This window comes from Cyrtonyx montezumae, unplaced genomic scaffold (genome assembly GCF_038088225.1).
Source record: "Cyrtonyx montezumae isolate F1298 unplaced genomic scaffold, pur_monq_1.0 scaffold_3, whole genome shotgun sequence".
Classification (NCBI taxonomy): Eukaryota; Metazoa; Chordata; class Aves; order Galliformes; family Odontophoridae; genus Cyrtonyx; species Cyrtonyx montezumae.
The window spans coordinates 86,755,840-86,781,529 of NW_027072034.1; the positions used below are offsets into that span (position 1 = coordinate 86,755,840).

Consider the following 25,690-nt stretch of genomic DNA (forward strand, 5'->3'; position numbering starts at 1 on the left):
CTTAACAACTTCTCTGTACTCTTTCTGAGTTGCCCATCACTTTTTCAACCAGAAGTAGATTCTCTTTTTCTCCTGAAGCCTACTGTTCATCCACACCATTCTTCCCTGCTGGCTCATTATGCAGCTCAGAGGGACAGCCTGCTCCTGTACCTTTAAGACTTCCTTCTTGAAGAGCAACTAGCTGTCTTGGACCCCTTTGCTCTCCAAGACCAAATCCCAGAGGACCCAGCGTATGGGAACTGTTGAATCACAGCCTGAACCACTGATTGATCACCTGAGGTGAGCACCGAGTCAGCCACAAGGGGCACAGGTGATGTTGATATACCTGTGTGATTGGAAGGGGTGGAGCCTGGCTCCACCTCTCCCAAACCCCATTTAAGGGCTGACCAGGGAAGGTTCTCTTCTTGGAGATCCCTCCTGTATGGAGTCCACAGTGAGCCTTTATCATCCTAAAGGTGAGCCACCCTCTTTTCCTTGCTATCTGTGTGCCATCTATATAGACCTACTGAAATATACCATCTTCCATACTATTTTTGAGTACTATCCTTGGGGATTACTTATCCTACATCCTCCTATTAGTCTTCTGAAGAATTCAAAGTCTGAGGTTACAGCTGTCCTGGCTCCATCAAGAACTATACCATTTCATGGTTACATTCAAGTACTAACCAAGTCTGACCCTGCTTAGCTTCAGATCAGATGAGATTGGGTGTTTCCAGGGTGGTATGGCTGTTAGGCAATGCTTATGACACTTGGTATTCCCAGGCAATCTCTCTTCTTTAAGTGCCTAGAGTTGGCAATTAGGGTTGTAAGTAAACAGCTTGTTATTTGGGAAATTAGTGTAATTTATTTGGTGGATGATGAAAACACAGTTCATAAAGCATTTGCTTTAGCTGCTAGTTTCAGCCTGACAAAACACAATAATATGTAATTTTTGTCTACAGGACATTTCTGTATCTCTTTGAAAAAGCAGACATCTTCAAGAAGATTTTCCTGATTGATTCATCAATTTGCCTTTTTAAATTCAATTTGGAGTTCAAGTCTTTTACTCCTTTCCACCTGAAAGTCTTCTAGCAGGTCCTTTGAAATTCCTGGTATTATCCATAACTATGACTGTTGTGATCCAACCTCCTGCACAGGCCTTCAGCCTCTCTAGCTTATATTTCTTCAGTTGTATGCATCTCTGATATTGCCAGGTCCCACTGATCTGAATCTAGCTGATGCAGAAGGCTGCTACATATCTTTCCACAGGAACAAATCAGTCTGTTCACACCACCTTGATCCTCAGATATCTCTGTTAGCATCATAATATCTGTATTTAGCAAAATTCTAGTTGCTTTTAAAACTCTGCAGGGACTTGCTCCAAAATTTGCATCTCTTCTGTCTTTTTCTCTGCTCACTAGGAATGCAACAACTGTCAGAATGATGAGTAAGTTCCAAATAATATAACTCCAGCAACTGATATTCCATGCCTCAGTGGAAGGTGTAGGGGGAAAAAAAAATGGATAGTTATTTTACAGCTGTCCACAAAGAAAGTTTTTTCAGAGTCTCTAAAATGAAAACCTGACTTCTGCCTTGAGGTATTAAAAGAAATAGTTGTTAAATAATCACTAAATTATTAATCAGATTATTGCTTTCTTCCAATAATATGATTATTGTATTTAAGTTCTATAATTTCTCTGTTGGGTTCTCTTCCATTTGAAGAAGAATAATCACATTAAAATTAAATACTAGTCTTTCTTTGTGCAATTCATGCTACCTGGAATGGCCTCCTAACATCTTTCTACACATCCTGATAATTTCTTAGCTATCCATCCTCAGCACTTCAGATCTGAGCAATTCCCTTTTTTCTCTCGTCTCATCTCTGGGACAGTTCTTCCTCCAGGTGATTTGCCTCAGTGTCACATAATGCCTAATTTTATATCACATTATTACTATCCAAGGAGGTTTCAAATATGAATGAAAGAAAAAATAGTAGAATTGTGCCAGGAATACTGCCTAAGATACCTTTAATAAAGAGTCAGTGTGGGGAGGAGTATTTTTTGCACCAGCAAATGAAGGAAGTCAGAAAACTCTAATGCATGAATAAGCAGAATATTCAGAAGCTACCAGTACTGAAGGGTAATTCTTTTATCAATTTTAATTCAGTGTAAACCAAATTTATGATAAGTCCATTCATTCAGAAAGCTCATCTTTCTCCAATTTACTTTTTTGTACTCTCCATGTCTTCTTGTTCCTTCCTTGTTTCTTTAAGAATGGAAAAAAAAACCCTGAAATATTCACCTTTGCCATATAACAATTGTTAAAATAGTAATAACAGTAGTAATCTAAATGAATGTGAAAAACTACTGAGGGGTGAGACAAGAATGGGTTAAAATAAAACTTAAGAATTTAGCAAAAGAGGGGAAAGGGACAGACCTTGAGTAAGAACAATAATGAATGCACTGATTGAAAGAAGCACTATGATAGACTATTGCACTGGAACAAACTGATACCACAAAACCGCAGTATAACAACCAGAAGAAGCTGGATCAGTGTCTCCAAGTGCACAGCGAGGAATGCCTTCAATCTTCATCTTCAGAACCCACAACCACCTCCACCAGGAGGCACAGTGCATGTTCACCCAAAGAAATTCAAGGCAGGGTTTATGGAAATGAATTCTTAGAGTTAACTGTGATAATCTGTCCCAGTTCTCAGAAATGTAGTTGAGTATGCATGCTTTATGCTTTTAAATATGTAGTTGATTCTCCCTTTGGTGTGTAAGGTAGGTGGGGCTAACCTGTTTGCACCCAACAGGCATATGCAGCACTGAATGAACATACCTTCTTCATAACCTAACTCCTGGTTACAGGGTTTGTTTCTACAAATTAGGGGATTGAAGGGAAGAGGACAAGGATAACACTGTCTGTGTCATAGACGAAGCAGGGCTTTGTCACTGACAGCAGAGCTGTCACTGTGAATTGAGGGCAGCTCATTTCAAGCTCACTCCTAGTGATGTCATAGAAGAGCAAGAAAAACATGGGAACACAAAATCAAGCCACTCACTATACACTGTTTCAGGAATCTAGCCTTCTCTCATTGTAGACTGCTTTAGCATATGAGAGACCACTTTGGAGAGAGGCATCCAAGAAACCAGACATGCTAAGAGACACCCAGGATAGTAGGAGTGATGAGAAAAGACAAACAAGTCAAACAAAAGCGGAAGAGCAGATTTGGTGACTTTAGGCAGGAGGAGGAAGCAGCTGTACCAGATGATCCTGGTAGCTACAGACCTATTGGTCTCACCTCTGTGCCAGGGAAGGTTATGGAACAGAGTTTCTCAGGAGAAATCATGGATCAATTAAAGGTCAACCTTTAGACTGGATCAGGCCCAGTCAGCATGGGTTCATGAATGGTAGATCATGTTTGACATACCCAATTTTGTTCTATAACAAGGTGAACTGCTTAGTGGATAAAGGCTGTCAATGTGGTTTACTTGGACTTCAGTAAAGACTTTGACACTACCCCCCACAACATCCTCATGGAGAAGCTGGCTGCCCATGGTTTGTATTGGCATATACTCCACTGGGTGAAACACTGGCTGGATGGCTGGGCCCAAGGAGTTAAATCCAAGTTGGTGGCCAGTCATGAGTGGTGTCCCCCAGGGCTCGGTACTGAGGCCACTCCTATTCAACATCTTAATCAATGATCTCAATGAGGGGATTCAGTGTACCCTCAGTAAGTTCCCAGATGACATCAAGCTGGGTGGGAGTGTTGTTCTGACAGAGGGTAGAAAGACACTACACTACAGAGGGACCTGGATAGAATGGATCAATGGGCCAAGGTAAATCATATGAGCTTCAATATAGCCAAATGCTGGGTCCTGCATTTTGGTCACAATAACCCCAGGTAACCCTACAGGCTTGGGGAGTGGAAAGCTGCCTGACAGAAAGCGACCATCAGTGTACTGATGGACAGACAGCTGAATATGAGCCAGCATTGTGCTAAGATGGCCAATGGCATCCTGGCTTGTATCAGGAATAGTGTGGTGAGAAGAACTAGGGAAGTAATCCTACTCCTGTACTTGGCAGTGGTGAGGCTCCATCTTGAGTACTGTGCTCAGTACCGAAAAAATACTGAGGTGATAGAGCAGGTCCAAAGAAGGGCAACAACGCTTGTGAAGGGATTGGAGAATATGTGACAGAAGAAGACTGAAGAGCAACTGAAGGAACTGGGTCTGTTTAGCCTAGAGAAGAGGAGGCTGAGGGACACCTTATTGCTCTCTTCAAATACCTGAAAGATGATTGCAGTGATAGTGGAGTTGGTCTCTTCTCACTGGTGACAAGTGACAGGACAAGGATAAATGGCCTCAAGTTGTGCCATGGGAGGTTTAGGCTGTATAAAACTTCTTTATGGAAAGGATTGTTAAGCATGAGAATAGGCTCCCCAGGGAGCTGGTTGAGTCACCATCCCAGAATGTGTTTAAAAACTGCATGTGGTGCTCAGGGACGTGATTTAGCAGAGGGTTGCTGTAGTTAGGGTAGTATGGTTAGGTTGCAGTTGGGCTTGGTGATCTTGAAGTTCTTTTCTAGCCTAAGCAATGTGATGATTCTAAGATTCTATATTTTAAATAAATCTATCATGTAAAGGCAAAAAAATCTGTTCCTTACTGACAAGAGAATAACATTCCAAGATCATTTATCAAAACAAGGATAAAAAGGTAAGAGCAAAGTACAAGCAAACAATGTGGGTATATAACTGAGTGCAGCTCAAATAAAATAGCAGTGGTGACTCTGCTTTTGGTTCCTTCATCAAAATTCAGTTTAACACTTCCCCAAGAACAGTAAAAACTGTGATTTTCATATTCATTATATGGCAGTGATTAGTAAATATAATTGTGTATATTCTTTCTGATATAGGCTTTTATACTATTATACAGTGCCTATCTGTATTCTTTATCTATATCTTTACATACCATCTCTATTTTCTACATTCTCACTTTAATAAGCAATAAGGCAAAAGGTGAATAGATTTGACAAAACACTCAACTCTATTTGTTAAAGTGCATTGAGGTAGGAACTGAAATGAAGAAGATGGAAGTTGGTGTACTGGAACAACAGAGGGTGGAAAAAATGTAACTTAGAACATAGACAAAAAAAAGTGTGGAGGTGATATATGCTAGATATCTATAAGAATGTATATCTTATAATGTATATAAGATAAGGGATTGAGCAGTTCTCCAGCCAAGACAGGCTGAGAGCTGGGGTTGTTCTTTCTGGAGAAGAAAAGGCTCTGAGGTGACCTGATAATGGCCTTTTGATTTCTGAAGTGGAGCTACAAATAAGACGGGGACAGACTCTAGAGCAGGGTCTGTTGTGACATACCAAGGGGAAATAGTTTCAAGCTCAGAGAGGGTAGATTTAGGTTGGATATAAGGAAAAGTCTTTTACAGTGAGGGTGGTGAGGCACTGGATCAGATTGCCTAGAGATATGACTGATTCCCCATCCCTGGAGACTTTCAAGGCAAGGCTGGATCTAGCTCTACGCAACTTGATTTAGCTGTGTATATCCCTGTTCTTTGCAGAGGAGGTGAACTAGGTGACCCCTTAACAATTCTATGATTGAATGGAGAAGAGTAGGAAATAGACAAAGTAAAGAAAATTAAGAAATGCTTTTTAAGAGCTGTTGTGGCAAGCTGTTGCTCACAAAACTCTTATCAAGCCCTAGTAGCAGAAAAAGCAAGACACCTTGTCCTACCCACAGAGCTACATCTCCCATTGCAATATACTCTAGGGCAGTTTCTCCTCAACATCTACTCAGCATGTACAAGAACACCAACTGATAAACTAAGGGGGTTTTTTTTGTTTGTTTTTGTTTTTGCTTTTTTTCAAAAAGGGAAGGAAAAAAAAAGCCAATGAAGAGAAACCAGGAGAGAGAGAAACAGAGGTGAAATTGAGGAACTGATAGAGCAAGATAAAAAAAGGGCAAAACAAAAAACTTCAGTTCCACTGAAGCAAATCAAATGAGAGACAGAGATAGAAATTTTAGGACTAAGATGAAGGAGGCTTCTCACCTGATTGGCTGGTGCTAACATTGATAGTAGCATACTGGGGTGCTTCTGAGCTCAACTCAGTCACCAAATTGACAGCCTGGATCTCAAAAGTGTACTGCACGCGGGCCAATAGGTTGGAGACTTGAACACGACTTTCTGTCAGGCCCACTTGGCGTGGTTCAAATTGTACATTGTCCCCACAGCGGACACATGTCCCCGCTGACCGTGTTGGGCATTCTTTGCAGATGACATTGAAGAAAACATCCTTGCGGCCACCTAAGTCCTTGGGGAGGCGCCAGGTCAGGAGCACATTGGAGCCAACAATTTCATAGCTGAGATCACGGGGAGCAGAGGGGATGCCTAGAAGACAGAATGAAAGGTAAAATTCTTATGAAAGAATAGGAAAGAAGCAGGGAAGGGAATAAAGCAATGAAGTAGAGGAAAAAACAAGATTAGAAATTATGATACTTTTTCTTCTCATTTTTACTTTTTTCTGGATGTTTCTCTGGAAAAGATTAAGAAAAATGTGTTCTTTGCTGCATCAGACATACGTTTATATACATAGAGGAGTAGCTACATGATAGTATTTTAGGGACACATAATTGTCTAGAAGAGTCCTTGTATTACGAGTGTGACTTATATTTTTCCCCAAAAGAACATCCACTGCTTGGAACAGTTCCAAATCTTTGAAATATTAAATTTTACACAAGCTTAGTGAAGACTTGTCTCTACTGAGACCTCTAGATCTCTCCTTTGGCATCTAATATCTCTGAATTCTCTCAGATTTTAGTTTGTCTGTTCCATCTATTTCAACAGCTGAACAGCACTGAAATTATTTCTGCTACAGCAGGATTCTTGACTGGCATGCTAACAGCATTGAAAACTGGGAGAACAGAATTAGGACAGCTCCTGAACACCTGTAATACATTGACAACACTGGACATTCAAACACTGGGACACGCATTTAGCAAAAGCCACCTGGTTAATCAACATTCAGAGATCTGCCAATTGAGCTGGTCCTGTCCAGTCAAACCTCCTACATACTGTAGAAGGGGATAAAGTGCCAATGTTGCACTTATCTACAGATCTTCCATGCTGGGGAAGACAGTCTGGGCTATTCCTGCCTCAGGCAAAGGCAAGCCTATTCATGGGATTGCTTTTGTTCAAGGACCTGGGTGCACACTGTGGGTAATGTGGAAGGACATTTATGCCCATTGTGCACCTCAAAGTGATTTGATGCTGGGTGAGAATAGCCAATAATTTAAATTGTATGATTTTAAATTACTACATAATACTGCACGCCATTTTATTATGGTCATTATATGTCTTTTTAGCAGTAGTACAATAAGAATTTCACAAGTTAAAGAACAAACTTCAGTGGAACCAGAATTAGCTTCTGGATGCAGTAACCCAACACTGTGAATCACGCTTCCAGCACTGGAGGACTGTTACAACAGATGGAGCCCAAAGTTATGAACTAAAACAAATACCATGAACAATCTACATTATTGGCCCATAGACTACTGGATTAGTTAAGATGTGTAGAAGTTGTGACTCCTGAGCATTATATATACAGTATGGAATATATGATGGATATAATCTTAATTTCATCTGGGATGGAATTGTTTTCTTCAGAGTGTCTGGTATGTTATATTATGTTTCTAGGAAAAAAACTATGTTGATAACATGTTGATGTTTATAGTTGCCTGCTAAGTAGGGTTGAACAGAGACAAGGCCATTCTTGGCAAAGGGTCCAAGGAGCTGGGAGGGAACAGAATTAAGACAGCTAGCTTAAAGTGGCCAATGAGATATTCTGTAACATATGGCATCAAGCAGAAGTAGTTCAAAGAGGGTGGGAGTTCATCTAGCTTTCTTTGCCTGTCTGGGGATAGATGGGACTTGGGTGTGGGTTGCAGCGCAATTGCTTTTGCATCATATATTATTTACATTTGTATATATATATGTCATAATTATTATCCTTTTCCTTTTCACTGTCTTTGTTTTTCTCAATTCTCTTCCCTATCCTCCTGAGAAGTGGTGAGAGTGAGTGAATGAACAACTGTGTGGTGCTTAGCCACCTGCTGAGTTAAAGTACAATGCACCACTTGCCCTGTCAGACAGTAAAGTGAAGGCATAAAATGCAGAAAATTAGAAGATAGCATGGGGATAAGAACAGAACAAGACACTGAAGAATAAACAAAGCTGTCAGAAAAGTAAAAACGAGAAGCAGAGTTGCACTGCTAAATCTGGACATGGAGACAAGAAAGGCAGGGACAGAGTGGCTGAACTCAGTAACAGGGAGAGGTAAAAGAAAAAAGAATTACAGAACACGTGCTTCCAAAAGGCTTTAACAAAAATAAAGAATTCTCATTCCTCTATTACATAGTTACTTGCTAATAGACTTTTGTCTATTTGGTATGGATTAAAGGATTATGATTACATGGGTTAATAGTGATAGGATGAGGAGGAATGGGTTTAAACTAAGACAGGGGAGATTTAGGTTAGATATTAGGAGGAAGTATTTTACTCAGAGGGTGGTGATGCACTGGAACAGGCTGCCCAGAGAGGCTGAGATATCCCATCCCTGGAGTCATTCAAGGCAAGGCTGAGTGTGGCTTTGGGCAGCCTGGTCGAGTGGTTGGTGACTCTGCCCACAGCAGGGGGGTTGAAACCGTATGAACTTTGAGGTCCTTTTCAACCCAGGCCATTCTATGATTCTACAATTCTATTCTTTATTATTACAGCTGGATGAGGTTTTTGTAGGGGGATCTCTCAATCTGCAGTGTTGTTTAATGCTGGAGTATTAGAACATTTCCCATGGATACATTCACTTCCAGTGTTACGAACAAAATAAAAATGCCAGAAAATTGCACACAGAAGATTGGTTAAAATATATTACAGGTAAGATGAAGCATTAGGATGTAAGGAAATATCAGAACTAAATTTGATTTTGTTAACTCTGCCATTCTGTTACTTTAATGTTAATTTAGTAGTACAATCACGTACTAGTTTTCCCTGAGGATTCTTATCACAGCCAATGAAAAGGATAGACAACTGCTCAGGAAATAAATCCCTGCAAAGTAAAAATTGCTTGAAGTCGTTGAAGATAGAGTCTGCGTAGTATATAAAGCAAGGGATTACAGAAAAAAAAACACATTTCCTAATTTCTCAGTGTTTAACTTCATAGCCATAGAGTAAATATAACTTGCTCTGGGATATGAATTAATTCCAACACTGCCAGAAAATTCATGAGTGACTTTTTTTATGTGTAAACTAGACTTCTGAGAGCTCATAGCCAACTCTAATTCCTTTTCTTGGATTAATTACCTTCTTGATCTATTAATGTTCATAATTATAGAATTAAAGAATGTCTTAGAGTGAACCTTAAAGATCATCAAGCTCCAACGCACTTCCAGATCCTTCTTGCCCTGGGAGACCCAGACCTGTATGCAGTACTCCAGATGGGTCCTTACAAGGACAGAATAGATGGGGACAATCACCTCCTTCTCTCTGCTGACTACCCCTCTTGTGATGCAGCCCAGAATACAGCTGGTCTTCTGGGCTGCAAGTGCACAGTGCTGGCTCATGTCAAGCTTTTTGTCCACTAGAAGCACCAAGTCTTTCTCTGTAGGGCTTCTCTCAAGGAGTTCTTCTCCCAATCTGTAAATGTATCTAGGATTGCCTCAACTCAAGTGACAGGTGTTGCTGAACCTCATTAGGTTCTCATAGTTCTGCTTTTCAAGACTGTCCAGATCTCTTTGGATGGCATCCCTTCCTTCTGTGGTATCAACTACACCACAAAGTGTCATCTGCAAACTTGCCAAGAGTGTACTCAATTCCATCATCTGTGTCATTGATAAAGATGTTAAAGAGTACTAGTGATAGACCTCTGGAGGACACCATCCATCACAAGCCTCCACCTGGACACAGAGCTGTTGATAATAACTCTGACCATGACCACCTGACTGATTCTTTATCCAATGAATAGTCCAGCCTTCAAAACCATAGTTCTCCAACTTAGAGATAAGGATGTGATCTGGGATGTCAAAGGTAGACAACATCAGTTGCCCTTCCTTTGTCAGTATCTATGAAAAGTTATAACTGATAGATTAGTCAATGAGAAAATAATTTCCTTAACTATAATTTGAATTTCACACAGTAAACACGGTCACTTTCAGTGATAAAAGGAAGAAAATATTGGTTAATTCTTTTAATGTACCATGTTTATCCTATGTATGAAATGAGTGTAACATGTAATGAGAAATTAGCATATTATTCTCTCATCAACATCTGATGCATACTTGCAATAGACTTATTTAAGGTTGCATGAGTCATTTAAAATCTGGCATATCTTCATTCTGAGTGTTTGATATTGCAACACTCCAAAACACACAGTTTCTCCAGTGTACCAACTTTGTAAATAGCATGTAGGAAGATTTCTTCCTTCTTATCTATAGTCACCAAGAAGTGAAGTTTTGGTCTATTTAAATGGGTATGAGATGAACTGGAATCATTCAAAGAAATTGTCTGTCATTAACTGCCCTTCTCCCTGCTTTCATATACTCTTTTCAAATACTTACCAGTGCAGGGAGCATCAGAATTGTCAGAAGCAGATCGGTAGTAATGATTCTGACACACACATTCAGTGGAACCTGGCAGTGGAGCATGGCTGTGGGCGGGGCAGAGAAGGCAAGGGTCATCTCCCACAGATGCTTTAAAGGAACCAAGGGGACAGGCTAAGGGGAGGAAAATAAGACAGGAAAGAGCAGGAAAATCATTAATTTGGATTCCAGAAACAATGTAATATTTTTTACATTTAATTCATGCTGCTGGTGTTGTAGAAACTTCTTAGAGTAGCTATGGTAGGTTTCATTGTTTTATGGCATTACAGAAAATATCAGCTATGAACATGAGCATTGTTAAAGTTGCAATTTTAGAACAGTTTACTTTATTCTATAAAATAGAAGCTTAAGCTGATTCATCAGCAAATGAAAGAATCAGTCCAGGAACAGCTTTGGCCATCTGAAATAACTGTTTTCTCTTTACTCACCTAAAGAGCACTAGCACTGAAGAAGCCAAAGAGTGTAGTCAAGTGATCTGTTTGGAAATAGACATTACCAATGCACATCTACTTTCTCCCAGTTGGCACAGCCACAGAAATTGAATTTTTAAAATCTGTTTTAGATAGTCTCATTGCTTAAAGTAATATAAGCAGCCATGGCTGATTTTGCATTAAACTGAAGCCAGAATTCAGAAAGTCAATCCTAATTGTTTTTCTGTAGTTCTGGAAACTTCCTAGGCAAGAATAGAAGGCTCCTAATTTAGTCAAGCTGAATCTGAAGATTTATAGGAAAATGCCTATGAAAAGAGTTGAAACAAGGATGGAAATTCATCATAGAGGAAAGAAATTAAAAAATAATTATAATACTATGATCATAGGAGTATAACACATTGTAGGGTCAGCAAAGATGCTGCGCTGAATTACCTAGCAGAATGTGCTGAAATATTAGGACATGGCTTTTATAATTTTAATGCGAGTTTTATGCATGTTTTTAAAGCTGCTTTTCTATATAAATAGAAACAGAATTTTTAGATGTTACTAACTAACTATCCCTGGTGAAAGTTCATTCATGGACTGACATTTGTTTAGTTAGCTTCACAATAAAGAACATTTCTAAGGAAGGAGAAGCTTTCAGATAGACCCCAAATGAGTGTTCGATTTCAGAAGACAGATGGGAATGCTGTTTTCTATATTCAAGTGAAAAACTGTCTGAATGATTGCCATAAGTAGAAGAATCCAAAAACTGATAATAGCAAAAACGTTATATATCAAAGAGAACTGTGTAAGGGAAGAACACTGTGTGCAGCTGTTAATGTGAAGTTAGATCATCTATTGAGTGTTCTGAAATGCAACACTACACCAGAAACTGCACAATTAACCCATCTGGTAATTACTTACTATGCTAAAGGAATGCATGCTTCTGCCTTACATAGCAATACTTTGGAAATCATTTCTAACTTACTTAGGTGCTAATTTATGCATTTTTCTTAACAAATAACTTCAGAAAAGCAGAGTATCTCACTTGTTGGTCTTCCTTTTCACATGCATTCAATTCCTATTGCTTTGAGTTTTCAAAGTCCATTGGGGATTTCTGATGTATACTTTGGGCCTGTATACAGCCACGTTACAGACACAGCAGTCAATAACATCTCTGAATTCCTGTTAGCTTTATTGTGTCATCTTCTCTATCTGCAGTCGTCTGGCTACAGCGTAACCTCCACATGTATTGAGACAGAGTGATAAGTCTTGGAAGAGTCAGACTGTAAGGGGTACTTCAATAATGGTGAATGGTAGTTGTCAGATACAAAGACACTGAATTTAATCAGCACTCAGAAAATAATGTTCACTGGGTGATACATGGCCATATGGAAACATAGGGGTGGCAAAGAAGAGATCGCTATTTTGTATATGATGGTAAGAAGGAGCAACAGCATTATCCAGTGGAAAGACAAAATATTTTCATATAGAAAGACCTGTCCCTAAGTTTCTAATGGAAGAAAATGGGAAACAACATTTCTTCCACTTTATGAATTATATCCCCTTCATTCGGTTTAAGTCTCTACTATAGAAGTAACAGATATAGAATATAATTTTCACATTTCTTGGCAAATGCATCAATATCAAAACGATGAGTATTACGAAAGGGCAGTTCTCATCCTACTAACTGTGTGGAGTAATTCAATTAAAATATAACATTTTCAAGGCTCTTCCCTTATTTATTTCAAATCTGAGAAAATGCTGAACTGAATGTCAATGTTTTTGAGTGTTATTTTTTTCTTATAAGTAATTTTTCATTACACGTTTTCTTGCTTCATATTCTTTCTCAAGCTTTTCTGAGGTTTTAATACTAATGATACATACATTCTACTGTTTGAGCAGGGAAGCTGGACAACACAACATACAGAGGTCAGCCATACTGTAATTTTATTTTTTCCCTAAACTACAGGCAAATTAAAATGTCCAGACAGACCACTGTGGTACTGTCTGCTCCACAGTCACAGCTTTCATAACATACACATGATTGTCAGTGGAAAGAGAATAGTGAAAGGGAAAATTCTTGCCTCTAGGCAACATCTCACTTGAGATGTTCAGAAACAAGATGAGAATAAGATTGCCAGGTTCCCTCTGAGGAAGGAATCTGGGAAAAAAAAAAAGAAAAACACATATAGAAGACAAACAAAAAAGCATTAAAAATCAGTTGGAGTCTCTCAGCTGTTCAGTTCAACCCACATGATGGAAACGGCAGCTCGAGAACTACAAAGAGGAATCCAAAGCAACACTGAAGAAGAGAGCTCTCTGCAGTGGTTACATCTATACTGTCTAATTAAACAAATTAATAATTACCCTGCTCTGCATGAATCTATGCTCCCATATTTGTATTTCCAGGAGGAATGGCAGACATAGAGCAAGGATCATACTTGCAAATTCTCATTTCTGCTATCCCCTAGGTATTTCTACTTCCCATGTCAAGAAAAAAATAACCAGCAAACTGAAATTGCATGGGGCACTAGATGCTAAGTTGATTTGTAGAGATTAAATAAGATTCACATCTCCTTCATGTTTCTAATGAAAAGTTGAGGGGGGGGGGGGGGGGAAGAGGAAACAGACTGCGACCTACAATTTATAGTTAATTGTATTTTTCATTTGCATTTTTGTCCAATATAGTTGAACAGACGACAGCAGAGACTACCTGACGTTCATGTAGCTGAAGAATATCCTGCTTGATCAAGGACCACAGCTGTTAAACACCTTCTACTTCCGTGTGAACACAGCCTCTGTATTCAGAGAGCTGAATACATTTGTGAGCATCGTTATCTCTTTCCAAAATTGCCTAAGATATGATAGCTTAATACTCATAGATGGCACCAACAATCATTCTTATAAAATGGTACTTTTCCTAGCACTGCCTTGATCCAGTCACTCTATAAATATCAAAGATTAAATCTGAAGGAAAAAGAAAATAATTCCCTGGCAATCTAAATATGCAAAAGCTACCTCTTTTTAGTCTGGCAGGTATGGTGAGCCTAGGACCATCTTTCCATAGTATCCAGATCTCACTAATTTCTGCAGGATTCCCTTTTTCACACTATCGAAGTTTTTAGTATCTGTGTACCTTACATTCCATTCTTAATGCAGATCATGGCATCATGTTCACTTTCTGTGATCCTACAGTCTCTTCAGATGTCTACTGTGTTCACTGGAGACAGTCAATAGTGAATACCCAAGCTGAAAGAAGTCCACCATCACTAGTACTAGTATGTATTACCTTAGTAAACATCACCATCTTAGGACTATCCTGGAGAAAGCCTAAATAAGAACAGCTTCTCCTGAAACACTTCCACTATTTGCCTATAGAACAACCTCACAAAAACCACCAACTGGAATTAAGCCGCAGGCCTTGTCACTGGATCATTCCTCAGGCACCAGTACTTACCAAGAAAACACAGATTTAGGCCTCATTGATGGAGAAAGTCTAATGCAAGGACAGAAGGTAGCAGAGCCAGCACCTCAAGGGATGTTGCAAACTGCCACTTCCCATTAATCAAGGCTATAAAAAGAGAAGGCTGTATTTGGCCTGCGCAGGTGCTTTTTCTCCCATGCATGTCACAGCCATTTTCTCATCTTGGCTCAGTGCCAGAAAGCCACAAAAGTTCAGTTGGGCACAACTCATCTCAGAGACACTGACCCAATTTTCCTTAGCTCCTCCTTAGAATACTCCCTCCTGTGTTGCGTACATTTGCCTGACTGCTCTGAGGAAAAGTTCTATTTGAGATGCCAGAGAAACAGTTTCTGATAGAGGACTAACATGTCATAAAAAGCAGATAAAATTCCCGGGATCATGTGTGGAAGAGGACAGAACAAGAACTAAAGAATTCAAGAGAGAAGAAGAGGCATAAAGAAAAGCTCACTTTGGCAATAAGCACAGAAAGGAAAGCTTCTGAGAGCAAACAGAGTAAGGAGAAGGATCAAGGAGAATATACAGAAATTTAAACAGACCTACAGGTACCTGCAATACCATTTTTAGGGCATAAGACAGATAATGCTTTGACCGTTTGTACCCTGCCATGCTTTGGAACTGAGTTGGGACTTAGTAAGACACTAAGAAGTGCAAAATTCACTCTCTTTTTGACTGAGACAGTGATAAAAGCTCTGGGGAAAAATCCTTTCTTGCACTTTCATAGAAGAAATTCATGTTTCCACTTTAAAATGTGGCAATTTTATGATTTATCAGTTCTAAAACAAGACATGTCTGGGAAATATTGTCTTTGACTGCAAGTGTAGGAAAAAAAAAATAGTCCAGGTACAAGATTAAGAAAACTTTTTGATCAATGAAGAGAAGGTCAGTTTATAAAAATAGATAACAACAATAAAAGGTGGTACATCTAGGGAGATGTTGCTAGTCCAGAAGAGTCACAGGAAAAACTGCCCAATTCTTACACATACATACATACATAGTTAATACAGCCACGTTCTCAGAACTGGAAATAATACAACAGATTAGAGCAAAAGAGTAAGGGAAAATTAAAGAAACATTACTGGAGGGAATTTAACAATTTTTATCAGAATGCTGTCCAAGTCATCAGTCTGTTTCTGGCTGCTGTCATACTATGAAGAAGAGAGTGCAACAATATTAGGGGCAACTGCTTGGGGAGGTCAGATGGAAAGAACTCCAGAAAAGGGCAGAAAAGATCTATAGGCTTTGATACTGGCTATTGATATGTTTAGTAATCTGAAAATATTTCTTATTAAATTGCACTTGTAGGATTGAATGAAAGAAGCCCTGTGCCCCTACAGTTATCCAGCAGATATGCAAAGTTTTTAGGACTGCATTGAAATTACTACACTCAGTTCTGGATTCCTCAGAATTGTTGAAAAACTGAAACAAGTTCAGCAGAGGGACACTTATATATTCATATCACTGGGGCAACTGCTCCATGAAGAAAGGCTGAGGAATCTTCATTTTATTAACTTGAAGAAGAAAAGTGGTGGGGAATTATAGAGTTGCTCAAGTTGGAAAAGACCTTCAAGATCATCAAGTCCAACCACAACCTAACCATACTACCCTAACTCTAACAACCTACCACTAAATCACGTTCCTGAGCACCACATCCAAATGGTTTTCAAACACATTCAAGTATGGTGACTCAACCACCTCCCTGGGAAGTCTATATCAATGCCTAACAACCCTTTTCTGTAAAGACTTTTTTCCTGATATCTAACCTAAACCTGCCCTGGCACCACTTGAGGCCATTTCCCTCAAGTCAAGTGAATTTAGAAGCAGTCTTCCAAAGTTGTCAAAGACTTTACTGGGAAGACAGGCAATGAACATAAATCAAAACACCGAAGATTCTGACAAAGTACAAAGAAATTCTTTCCATCAGGATGGCCGTCAAGTAAAATTTCCTCATAGAGGTTATACAGTTTCCACTCCTAGGAAAACTGTCTGATCTTTTTCTGAGGCTGTTTTGATCAGGAAGTTGAACAGGAAATATACATCAGTCAGTGCCTAGATATCACTTTTCTCTAATCACAGAACATATATCCAGAACATATACTACTGTCCTATTACTTCAGCTCAAGGCAGTGTTAGTGAGCCTAAGGACATGGTTTGCATCACAGCCTGATCCAATAATGGCTCATTTCTGAAAAATCAGACACCAATCCCTCCACTTGCATTAGACCTAGTGACTGTGTAGTTTCAAAGTAAGTCAATTCACCCATCTAATCTGTTGGTAAAGTAGTCCAACAAATGAACAGAGTGAAACAGCAACGTGAGAATATAAAAAATGAACAGAGTATCAGAGCTGCTGATATAATCATCAAATTGGGAAGAATATAGGAGTACTTGAGATCACAGCCAGGGAACACTGGCTGTGCAGAGGGCCTCACATGAGAATGACTCTACACAAAACATTATCAGCATGGAGTTTAGAAGAGGATAACTTGGTATGGGTCATGCTGCTTGCCCTTCTGAGATAGAGAAAGACAATACAATATAAAGAGGTGAAATGGATCAACTAGAAAGAGGGATGGAGTTTGGTAGTTACAGAGGTGGCTCAGCTTTGGTCAGCAGTGGGTTACTGTTGAGGCCGGCTGGGATGGACCTTTTCCAATATGGGGTAGCTCCTGATCTCTTCACAAAGAAATCATTCCTGCAGTCCCCCCACTGCCAAATCCTTGTGAATCCAGTGCATTACTAAAAACATTTTTCCCCTATCTCCCTTCTTCATGGAGGGGTTTAATGGAAAAGGTTTAATAACTGATTACCAGCTCCTGGAATTATCAGTAATATGGTTGTGATTCGTTCTACAATCAGAATGGCAATTTTGTCTTCTCCAGCTTACTTCCTTATACATTGGCAAACAACCTCATCAATCCCCACCCTCAGCAAGACATGGGGAGAAAATGGTTAGAATATGGACTGAGATAGATAGGGAGATTGCTTACCAATTACTATCACAGGCAAAACAGATTTGCCTTGGGGAAAACTATTTTATTGCTCTTCAAAATAAATTTGGGTAGCTGAGAAACAATAATGAATGTTAAAACAACACCTTTCCTCCCCTCTCAGTACCTCCTTTTCACCAAAATCCTCTACCTCACCCAAGAAGCACAGAGGAAGACAGGAGGTATGTAGCCAGTGCATAGCAACTCCTTCCCTGGCATAGGTTCTCCACAGGTTACAGTTTCTTCAGGAAGTATCCTACTGTTCAAGCATTGGGTCTTCCACAGGCTGCAGAGAATATGCAGTGCTTCCTCCTCCTCTAACTCTGTCATTCTCTCTGCTATTTCTCACTCTTTTTATTCTGTCTTCCTCTCTTTGTCTGGTATTTTTTCCTTAAACATGCTTGCCTAGAAATGCCATATGTCTGACCAGTTCAGCTGTGTCCTGTCCTCGGGCTGTTGCAGAATCTTCTGGAAACAGTTGACTGGCATGGGAAAGCCCCTAATCTCTTCTAACAGAAGCTGACCCTTCTTCACCACTGACTAAATCCTTATCACTTAAGTTGCATACATTGTGATAACCAGCAAGGGGGAAAAGACAAAAAAAGAGCTGATTCCCAGAGAAACAGAAGCAGAAGCTTGTGGCTAATTGCAGATGTAGGAATACACTGATGCAGTGATGACATGTTTTCAGTGATGAGGGACAAATATTGTACTGGATAATAGTATGAGATAGAGAAGAAAGACACATATAGAGTTTGATTGAAAGAACTGCTTTAGAGTTCATTTGTATTTTGGACTTGAGAAAAAGAGAAACATGATATTATGGAATGTAGGAGGTTCCACATAAATATATGAAAAAAAATCATGTTGAGGGAAACAGAACATTGGAACAAACTACCCAGAGAGGTTCTGGGGTCTCCTTCTTTGGATACACTCAAAACCGATCTGGATGCACTCCTGGGTGACTAGTGAAATCTAGGTGTTCCTGCTCCAGCAGGGGGATTGGACTAGAAGATATATCAAGGTCTCTTATGAGGGGTTGCCAGCTGGATTTAACTCCATTAACCACTACCCACTGGGCATGGCCTTCAAGCCAGTTCCTTACCCAAAGAATGGTATACCTCTCCAGGCCATGGGCAGCCAGTTTCCCCAGAATACTGTGAGTGACTGCCAAAGGCTTTGCTGAAGTCTAGGTAGAATAGATCAACAGCCTAAGATCAGCCCCCAATCTATATTGCTACCTGGAGTTGTTCTTGCCCAGAAAAAAAGACTCTAACTTGCCCGCATTATATTTCATTAAATTTCTCCCTGCTCAACTCTCCAGCCTGTCTAGGTTTCACTGGATGGAAGCACAGCCTTCTGGCATGTTAGCCTCTTCCCTCAGTTTTCTGTTATCAGCAAACTTGCTGACAGTGCACTCGGTCCTCTCATCCAAGTTGCTGCTGGATATATTGAACAGTACAGGTCCCTTGAGGGTCTCCACTAGATACAGGCCTCCAACTAGACTCTGTCCCATTGACCACAACTCTCTGGCTGCTTTCCTTCAGCCAGTTCACAGTTTACCTCACTACCCAATCATCCAAACTTTCTCAGTTGAGCTGCAAGAATGCTGTGGGAGACAATGTCAAATGCTTTACTAAAATCAAGATAGTTCATATCCACTGCTTTACCATCATCTGTCACCTGGTTATGTCTTCATAAAAGGTTGGTCAAGCATGACTTCCTCTTGGTGGAGCCACACTGACCACACTTAATGACCCCCTTATCCTTGATATGCCTGGCAAGTATGCCCAGGATAACTTGTTCCATCCCCTTTCCAGGGATGGAGGTGAGGCTGACCAGTCTGTAGATACCTGGGTCCTCCTTCTTGCCCATTATGAAGACTAGAGTGACATTTGCTTTCCTCCAGACCTTAGTCACCTCTCCTATTCCCCACAACTTATCCAAGATAATGGAGAGTGGCCTCTCAATGACTTCTGCCAGCTCCCACAGCACCCATGGGTGCATTTCATCAGGAACCATGGATTTATGGATGTCTGGATTGCTTAATTGGTTCCTAACCCAGTACTCATCAACTGATGCAAACTCCTCCTTGATCCTGACTTCCTCTGGGGCTTCAGGAGCATGGGGCCCCCCAGGATAGCCTCCAGCAGTATAGACAGAGAAAAAGAAGGCATCTAGTAACACCACCTTCACCGTGTCTTTTGTCACCAGGGCACCCACTTCATTCATCTGTGGGCCTACACTGCCTCTACCCTTAGTTTTATCTGCAGTGTATTTGAAGAAGCTCTTCCTGTCATCTTGACCTCACTTGCAAGGTTTAATTCTAAGCAGACCTTCACTTTCGTAGTTGCCTCCCTACATCCTCTGAAAACCATCTTATATTCCTCTCAAGTAGCCATCCCCTCCTTCCACGATCTCCTCTTCCAGTTGAGTTTGCCCAGCTGTTACCTGTTTAGGTATGTTTATTATATATTATAAATACTGTATATTATTTTATTATATTATTATATACTATATGTAATATAGTATATATATTGTATATTATTTTATTATATTATTATATATTATAAATATTGTATATTTATGCAGGTCTCCAGGCTCCCTTTCTTGATATCCTACCTGTTGGTATGCTCTGATCTTGAGCTTGGATAAAGCACTCCTTAAATGCTAACCAATTATCTTGGGCCCCTTTGCATTCAAGTACCCTGTCCCATGGGATTTCCCCTAGCAATTGCTTGAAGAGGGCAAAGTTGACTCTACTGAAGTCCAAGTTTGTGGTTCTACTTGGTATTCTGTTCTTCCCTCACAAGATCCTGATCTCCACCATCTCATCGTAGCTGCAACCAAGGCTACCCTGAACCTTTACCATTTCAACCAGACCCTCCTTTTTAGTGCAAACAAGATCCAGCAGTGCTTCTCTTTTAGTTGGTTCATCCACCATTTGCATCAAGAATTTATTGTCAGTGCACAGGATGAATGTTCACTCTTGACCATGGATGGCTAGCTGAGTAGGTCTTCCAGCAAATATCAGGGTGCTTATAATACCCCATGATAACCAGGGCATATAGTTGTGAGGTTGCTATGAGCTGCATGTAGGAACCCTCACCAGCTCCCTCATCCTGATCCAGTGGTCTGAAATAGAAACCCATAGCAGTATCACCTGTGCCAGCCTGCCCCTTAATTCTTACCCACAAACTCTACTCACTCCTCATCTGTCCCAGGACAGTACTCAATGAATTCTACTTGTTCTCTCATGTGAAGAGCAATGCTGGCTGTCTTTCCTGAGAAGGACATAGCCATCCATGACCACATTCCAGAGATGTGGTCTGTCCCACCAAGGCACCCTGTTTGTATGCATATTCTGGAAGAAAACAAAACAAGATTCCAACTTTCCCCTTTTCTTCTCTAACCTGCCATTCTCCTCTCTGGTTGTTTTCCATGAGAAAAAAAATATGTTTGGATAAAGTGAAAAGTGAATCTCGGCCATACTGTAGCACCTAGAGGGCTGACTGATCTCAGATGTTGTTTTACCATTCTGTTTAGCTGGAGAAATTTGCCATATAGTAAGAATCATTGGGCACTCTTAAGAAACTAAGGAAAGAAAGAATATTCCTCTTCCTACTTGCTGTAGGAAACAGAAATGTTTTTGTCAAATACTCATTTTTATTTTCCCATTCTCATTTCCATAGTTTTTCGAGTGCTTACAACTACTATCTGATACTATATTTTTGACTGGTAGTTTACCTGGATTTTGGATTAGTCACAGTACTGATAAAGACAACAATGGTAGTGCCATACAGAGTCACTATAAGACTGACTGAGTTTTCTCTTTTAAGAGCAGTACTGTACAAATGTAGCTATATTTCTTTCAGGATGAACAAGATAAAAAGACACACACGTTCTGACTGTTCTCAAAGAATAAACAAATAAACAGTACTAACTTTAATTCCTTTCATATATTTCCGAGCACAATGAACTGTGTCTAAATAACGTTATTTTGCATAACCCAAACCACTTCATAAAACCAGAAAGTGGGTAATATATTGACAATCATTAACAATCTACTGCATTTGATCTTTGTGTTAACCAGAATACTTGTACTATCAGTGTCCCAGTCAAACTCTCACTCAAATAAATTACAATACGACTTAAAAACTGTCTGCAGCTGAAACCAAGCTGCACAATAGGTTTAATTTCTAGAGTACTAATTGCGGTGTAGCAACATTTTATGTTGCTGAGATACTGAGTAGATACATATCAAAACCAAGGAAAAATGAGAATAACATTATACATAACATTATAAAGCAAGATAAGCCACAGTTTGGTCTAATGGATTGTCTTGAGGTTCAAATGCGAAGACAGTCAACATATTAGACTAGGTATTCAGGTTTTGCAAGGTTTTGGCCAAATAGCATTACCAATTTATTCTACTTACTCCTACAAACATTTCACACAACGTATCATCAGCTCCAGGGCAGAAAGCACATTAGAGTTCTAAGGGTTATACCATTATCACTGCTCCTTACTAAGTCAGGCTCACAGATCTCTGGTCTGTATTCCTTGTTGCGTGACCATGGTACTGCCACTTCCCCTTTCTTTTTTTACAATTGGATTTAACAGCATCAACAAAAGGGCCCAAGATAGTTAGAATGGTAGGCTATATTGAAGCTGACCTCTACCCTGCTCCATGTGACATCTCCTGTAATACTGTTGCATATTCATAAAGAAGTAGAACCACATTAGAGCCGTCTAGTTAAAATGTCTAATTCTGGACATATAGCCCAACAAGCTCTCTCTGGTGGCGAGTAAGGCCTGAATGGAGTTTCCAATTGTGCTTTTGGCTCCGAGATATGGTCCCTGAAACTCTAGTCTAAGGAACTGGAAGCATAAGGAAAAGAAGCTGCTAGCAATCATTCACTCTGTACAAACGATTTCATCTTCTAACTCTGTGAACTTCAGGCAAGTGCCAAATGTTGTCACAGGGAAAGAATAAAAAAGTGTCTACCTAAGGGGTGGGAAAATAGCATCTCACCTTGACAAGACTGTTCATTGTCAACAGATTGGTAACCAGCCTTGCAAGAGCATCGTCCAGTGGCCACCATCCACTCTCCTTCTCCATTGCAGTGCAACCGAACACCTGAAGACCCAGTTGTGCTTGCCTCCTCAGCGTTTTCTACACATGTCCCCAGTGACTCCACCAGTGAGGTCCTCTCCCCTCCAGCAAAAGTTTCAGGAAAGGAGGCAAATCCTTTCACCACAGCTGGACACTTGTAGAAAAAGACTTGTACTGCCACCAGGGACATACAGGCCCCTGAGTCCTGAAAGGCCAAGTAGAAGCCACGCTTTGTGAGTGGCCCAAAGCTACGAACTTTAACGTTCATCCTTACCACCTTCCCAGTTCTGTCCACCTGGGAAAAGCTTTCATCAGCTGCAATAGTATCCACCTTGGTCCAGGGGCCTTCATGCCACTCTGGCAGTTCCTGAGAGGCTATGTCAACATTTGATTGGTGGTAGTAGAGTGTGAAAGTCTCCTTGCAAGTAGAGGCCACAGTACGCATGCTGGCACAGTCTCTCACTGAGAAATGCAAGCGGACATGGACTCGGTGTGCTCCACGTCGCTCTATGAAGTGAGTACGCAACCAGTTATTCTGACCTGGTTCATCCATGTTACAAACTTGAAAGGTTCGAATCTGGCGCTCCTTATCATCCCGGACACTTACTTCTTCCCACTATAAAAAGAAGAAACGGTATACAAAATTTAAAAAGGGATTTGATGTTCAACTATGCCAGAAATACATGTCAGGCCTTTCCTCCCCTTTCATTCTTCTTGCTCTGTTTATTGTGAGATTTGAACCTGATGCTATCATGTGCAAAACAGCACTTGATACAGACTAAGTACGCCCTTGTAAAGAAGAACTATTAAAGCATGTATGGAAGAACTGTTAAAGTCAGATTGTCACATCTTTCCCTAGTACCTCCCTATCTCTACATACATGCACAACACAAACAAGACTGAGAAACAAGAAATCACTATGGAGAAAACACTAAAGCAACATTCTCTCCTACCCAACTCCATCAGTTGGTCTGAGTGGAAGGTTGGATAGAGACCTTATAAGTGTTTTAGAAGCAGAGAGAAGGGCAGTAGTATCATACTGGTATCTTATTCTCATAGTAATCTGATTTGTACGAACTATGTTCAAATTCTTCATAAGTACAAAAACCATAAAACAAGTCTTATATATTCCAGTCTCCCTTTCTTCATCAGCTGCATGCACACCTTCCCAGCAGTGATGAAGTCAAGAAGAGGGCAAGGGAAATGCTTACCCCATCAGGAGGGTGAGAGGTCCAGCCAATCTCTGAGGTTTCTCCAGTTGTATCCAGAAGTATTTCTGTTTATATTTAAAAATATTAAATAAAAAAGTATTTTGTACTTTTCAAGTCAGTCTAGCATCTTATCTGTCCCTCACAAAGTATCTTTGACAATTAAAATCAAAGATGCCATCTTTCGAAGAGAGCTTCTACACAAACAGAATATACATTTATATTTTGAGATTAAATATGATAGCTTATGACTATACTAGGAAATCAAGAATGCCCAAGACATTCTTAATGGACTATGCCATGGTTAGTAAGTTGTTTGGAAATATTCAGGCCACACAAAATCTCTACCAGGCAAAGTGTAAGCACACTCACACTATTAAACAATTATTGTAATGAGCAGTACACCCACTTTTCGGAAAGGAAACAGCAGAAAAGAGAGATTAATTAGGTGAACATATGCCAAGCTTTCCATAGGACCATGGTCATGCAATTTAGTTGCATATATGAATATGGACACTAAGCCAAACCATCTTTTCTTCCAGCTCTAGAACCAAATTTCTGTAGTGGGAGTTTAGGCTAATAGCTGACTGTAATGTATTCACTTTTTTTTGTAACAGAGCATTAGGCTGCAAGCCCAGCTTCATCAGAAGCTCAGTTTTAAACAGGCTTTTGCATTATTTGCTCAAGAATAGAATATATACAGAATTTCAAAGGCCTATCTTATTCCCTGTTCTAGTCTGCATTTCCATTGAATATGAAACCACCACTGGAGACAGGTACTAGACTTCACTCTTCTTGGAGATGGTATTCTCTGTTCAGGTACAGAGCAATACAGAACAGATTGTAACAGTGCAAGCTATACACATAGTATTCCCTAGCAGTGCATATCAGGTCTGTAAATGCCCCGGAGAACACTGTTACGCAAGCATGTGTGCCAGCATGGGTTCATGAAAGGCAGGTTCTGCTTCACCAACCTTATCTCCTATGACTGGGTGACCAGTCTGGTAGATGAAGGAAAGGCTGTTGATGTAGTCTACCTAGACTTCAGCAAAGCCTTTGACACAATCTTCCACAGTATTCACCTGGGGAAACTGGCTGCCCGTGGCCTGACAGATATACCCTTCTTTGGGTAAGGAACTGGCTAGAAGGCCATGCCCAACAAGTAGTGGTTAATGGAGTGAAGCCCAGCTGGCAACCCATTACAAGTGGTGTCCCCCAGGGGTCGGTACTGGGGCATCTTGTTCAGTATCTTTACTGATGACCTGGATGAGGGTGTTGAGTGTACCCTTAGTATGTTTGCAGATGACACCAAATTGGGAGGTGATGCCAATCTGCCTGAGGATAGGGAAGCCCTCCAGAGGGACCTAGACAAGCTAAATCGCTGGGCTGAGGTAAATGAGATAAGGTTCTACAGGGCAAAGTGCTAGGTCCTGCACTTTGGCCACAATAACCCAATGGAGCGTTATAGGCTTGGAGATGAGTGACTGGATGACTGCGAAAAGGGAAAGGGGTGTTGGTTGATGTTCAGCTGAACATGACCGGCAGTGTGCCCAGGTAGTCAAGAGGGCCAATGGCATCCTGGGCTGCATTAGAAATAGTGTGGCCAGCAGGAGGATACCAGGGAGGTAATCATCCCCCTGTACTCAGCACTTGTGAGGCTTAACCTCAAGTAATGTGCTCAGTTTTGAGTCCCTCACCACAAGAAAGGCATCAAGGCCCTGGAACATGTCCAGAGAAGGGCAACAAAACTGGTGAGAGGTCTGGAGCACAGGTCTTATGAGGAGCGGCTGAGGGAGCTGGGATTGTTTAGTCTGGAGAAGGGGAGGCTC

The 25,690-nt window shown here is 40.4% G+C and overlaps 1 protein-coding gene across 1 annotated transcript in view; it reads right to left on the reverse strand.

The window, feature by feature from the left end:
* The window catches only part of LOC136052272 (ephrin type-B receptor 5), a 65,154-nt gene that overhangs the window by 18,909 nt on the left and 20,555 nt on the right, over window positions 1-25,690 (reverse strand). The window contains exons 3-6 of the mRNA XM_065742255.1: window positions 23,865-23,929; window positions 22,573-23,269; window positions 10,609-10,764; window positions 6,050-6,388 (exon numbers count right to left, since the gene is read on the reverse strand). Of these exons, the coding sequence (XP_065598327.1) occupies window positions 6,050-6,388; window positions 10,609-10,764; window positions 22,573-23,269; window positions 23,865-23,929 (1,257 nt within the window). The remainder of the gene's footprint in view (window positions 1-6,049; window positions 6,389-10,608; window positions 10,765-22,572; window positions 23,270-23,864; window positions 23,930-25,690) is intronic.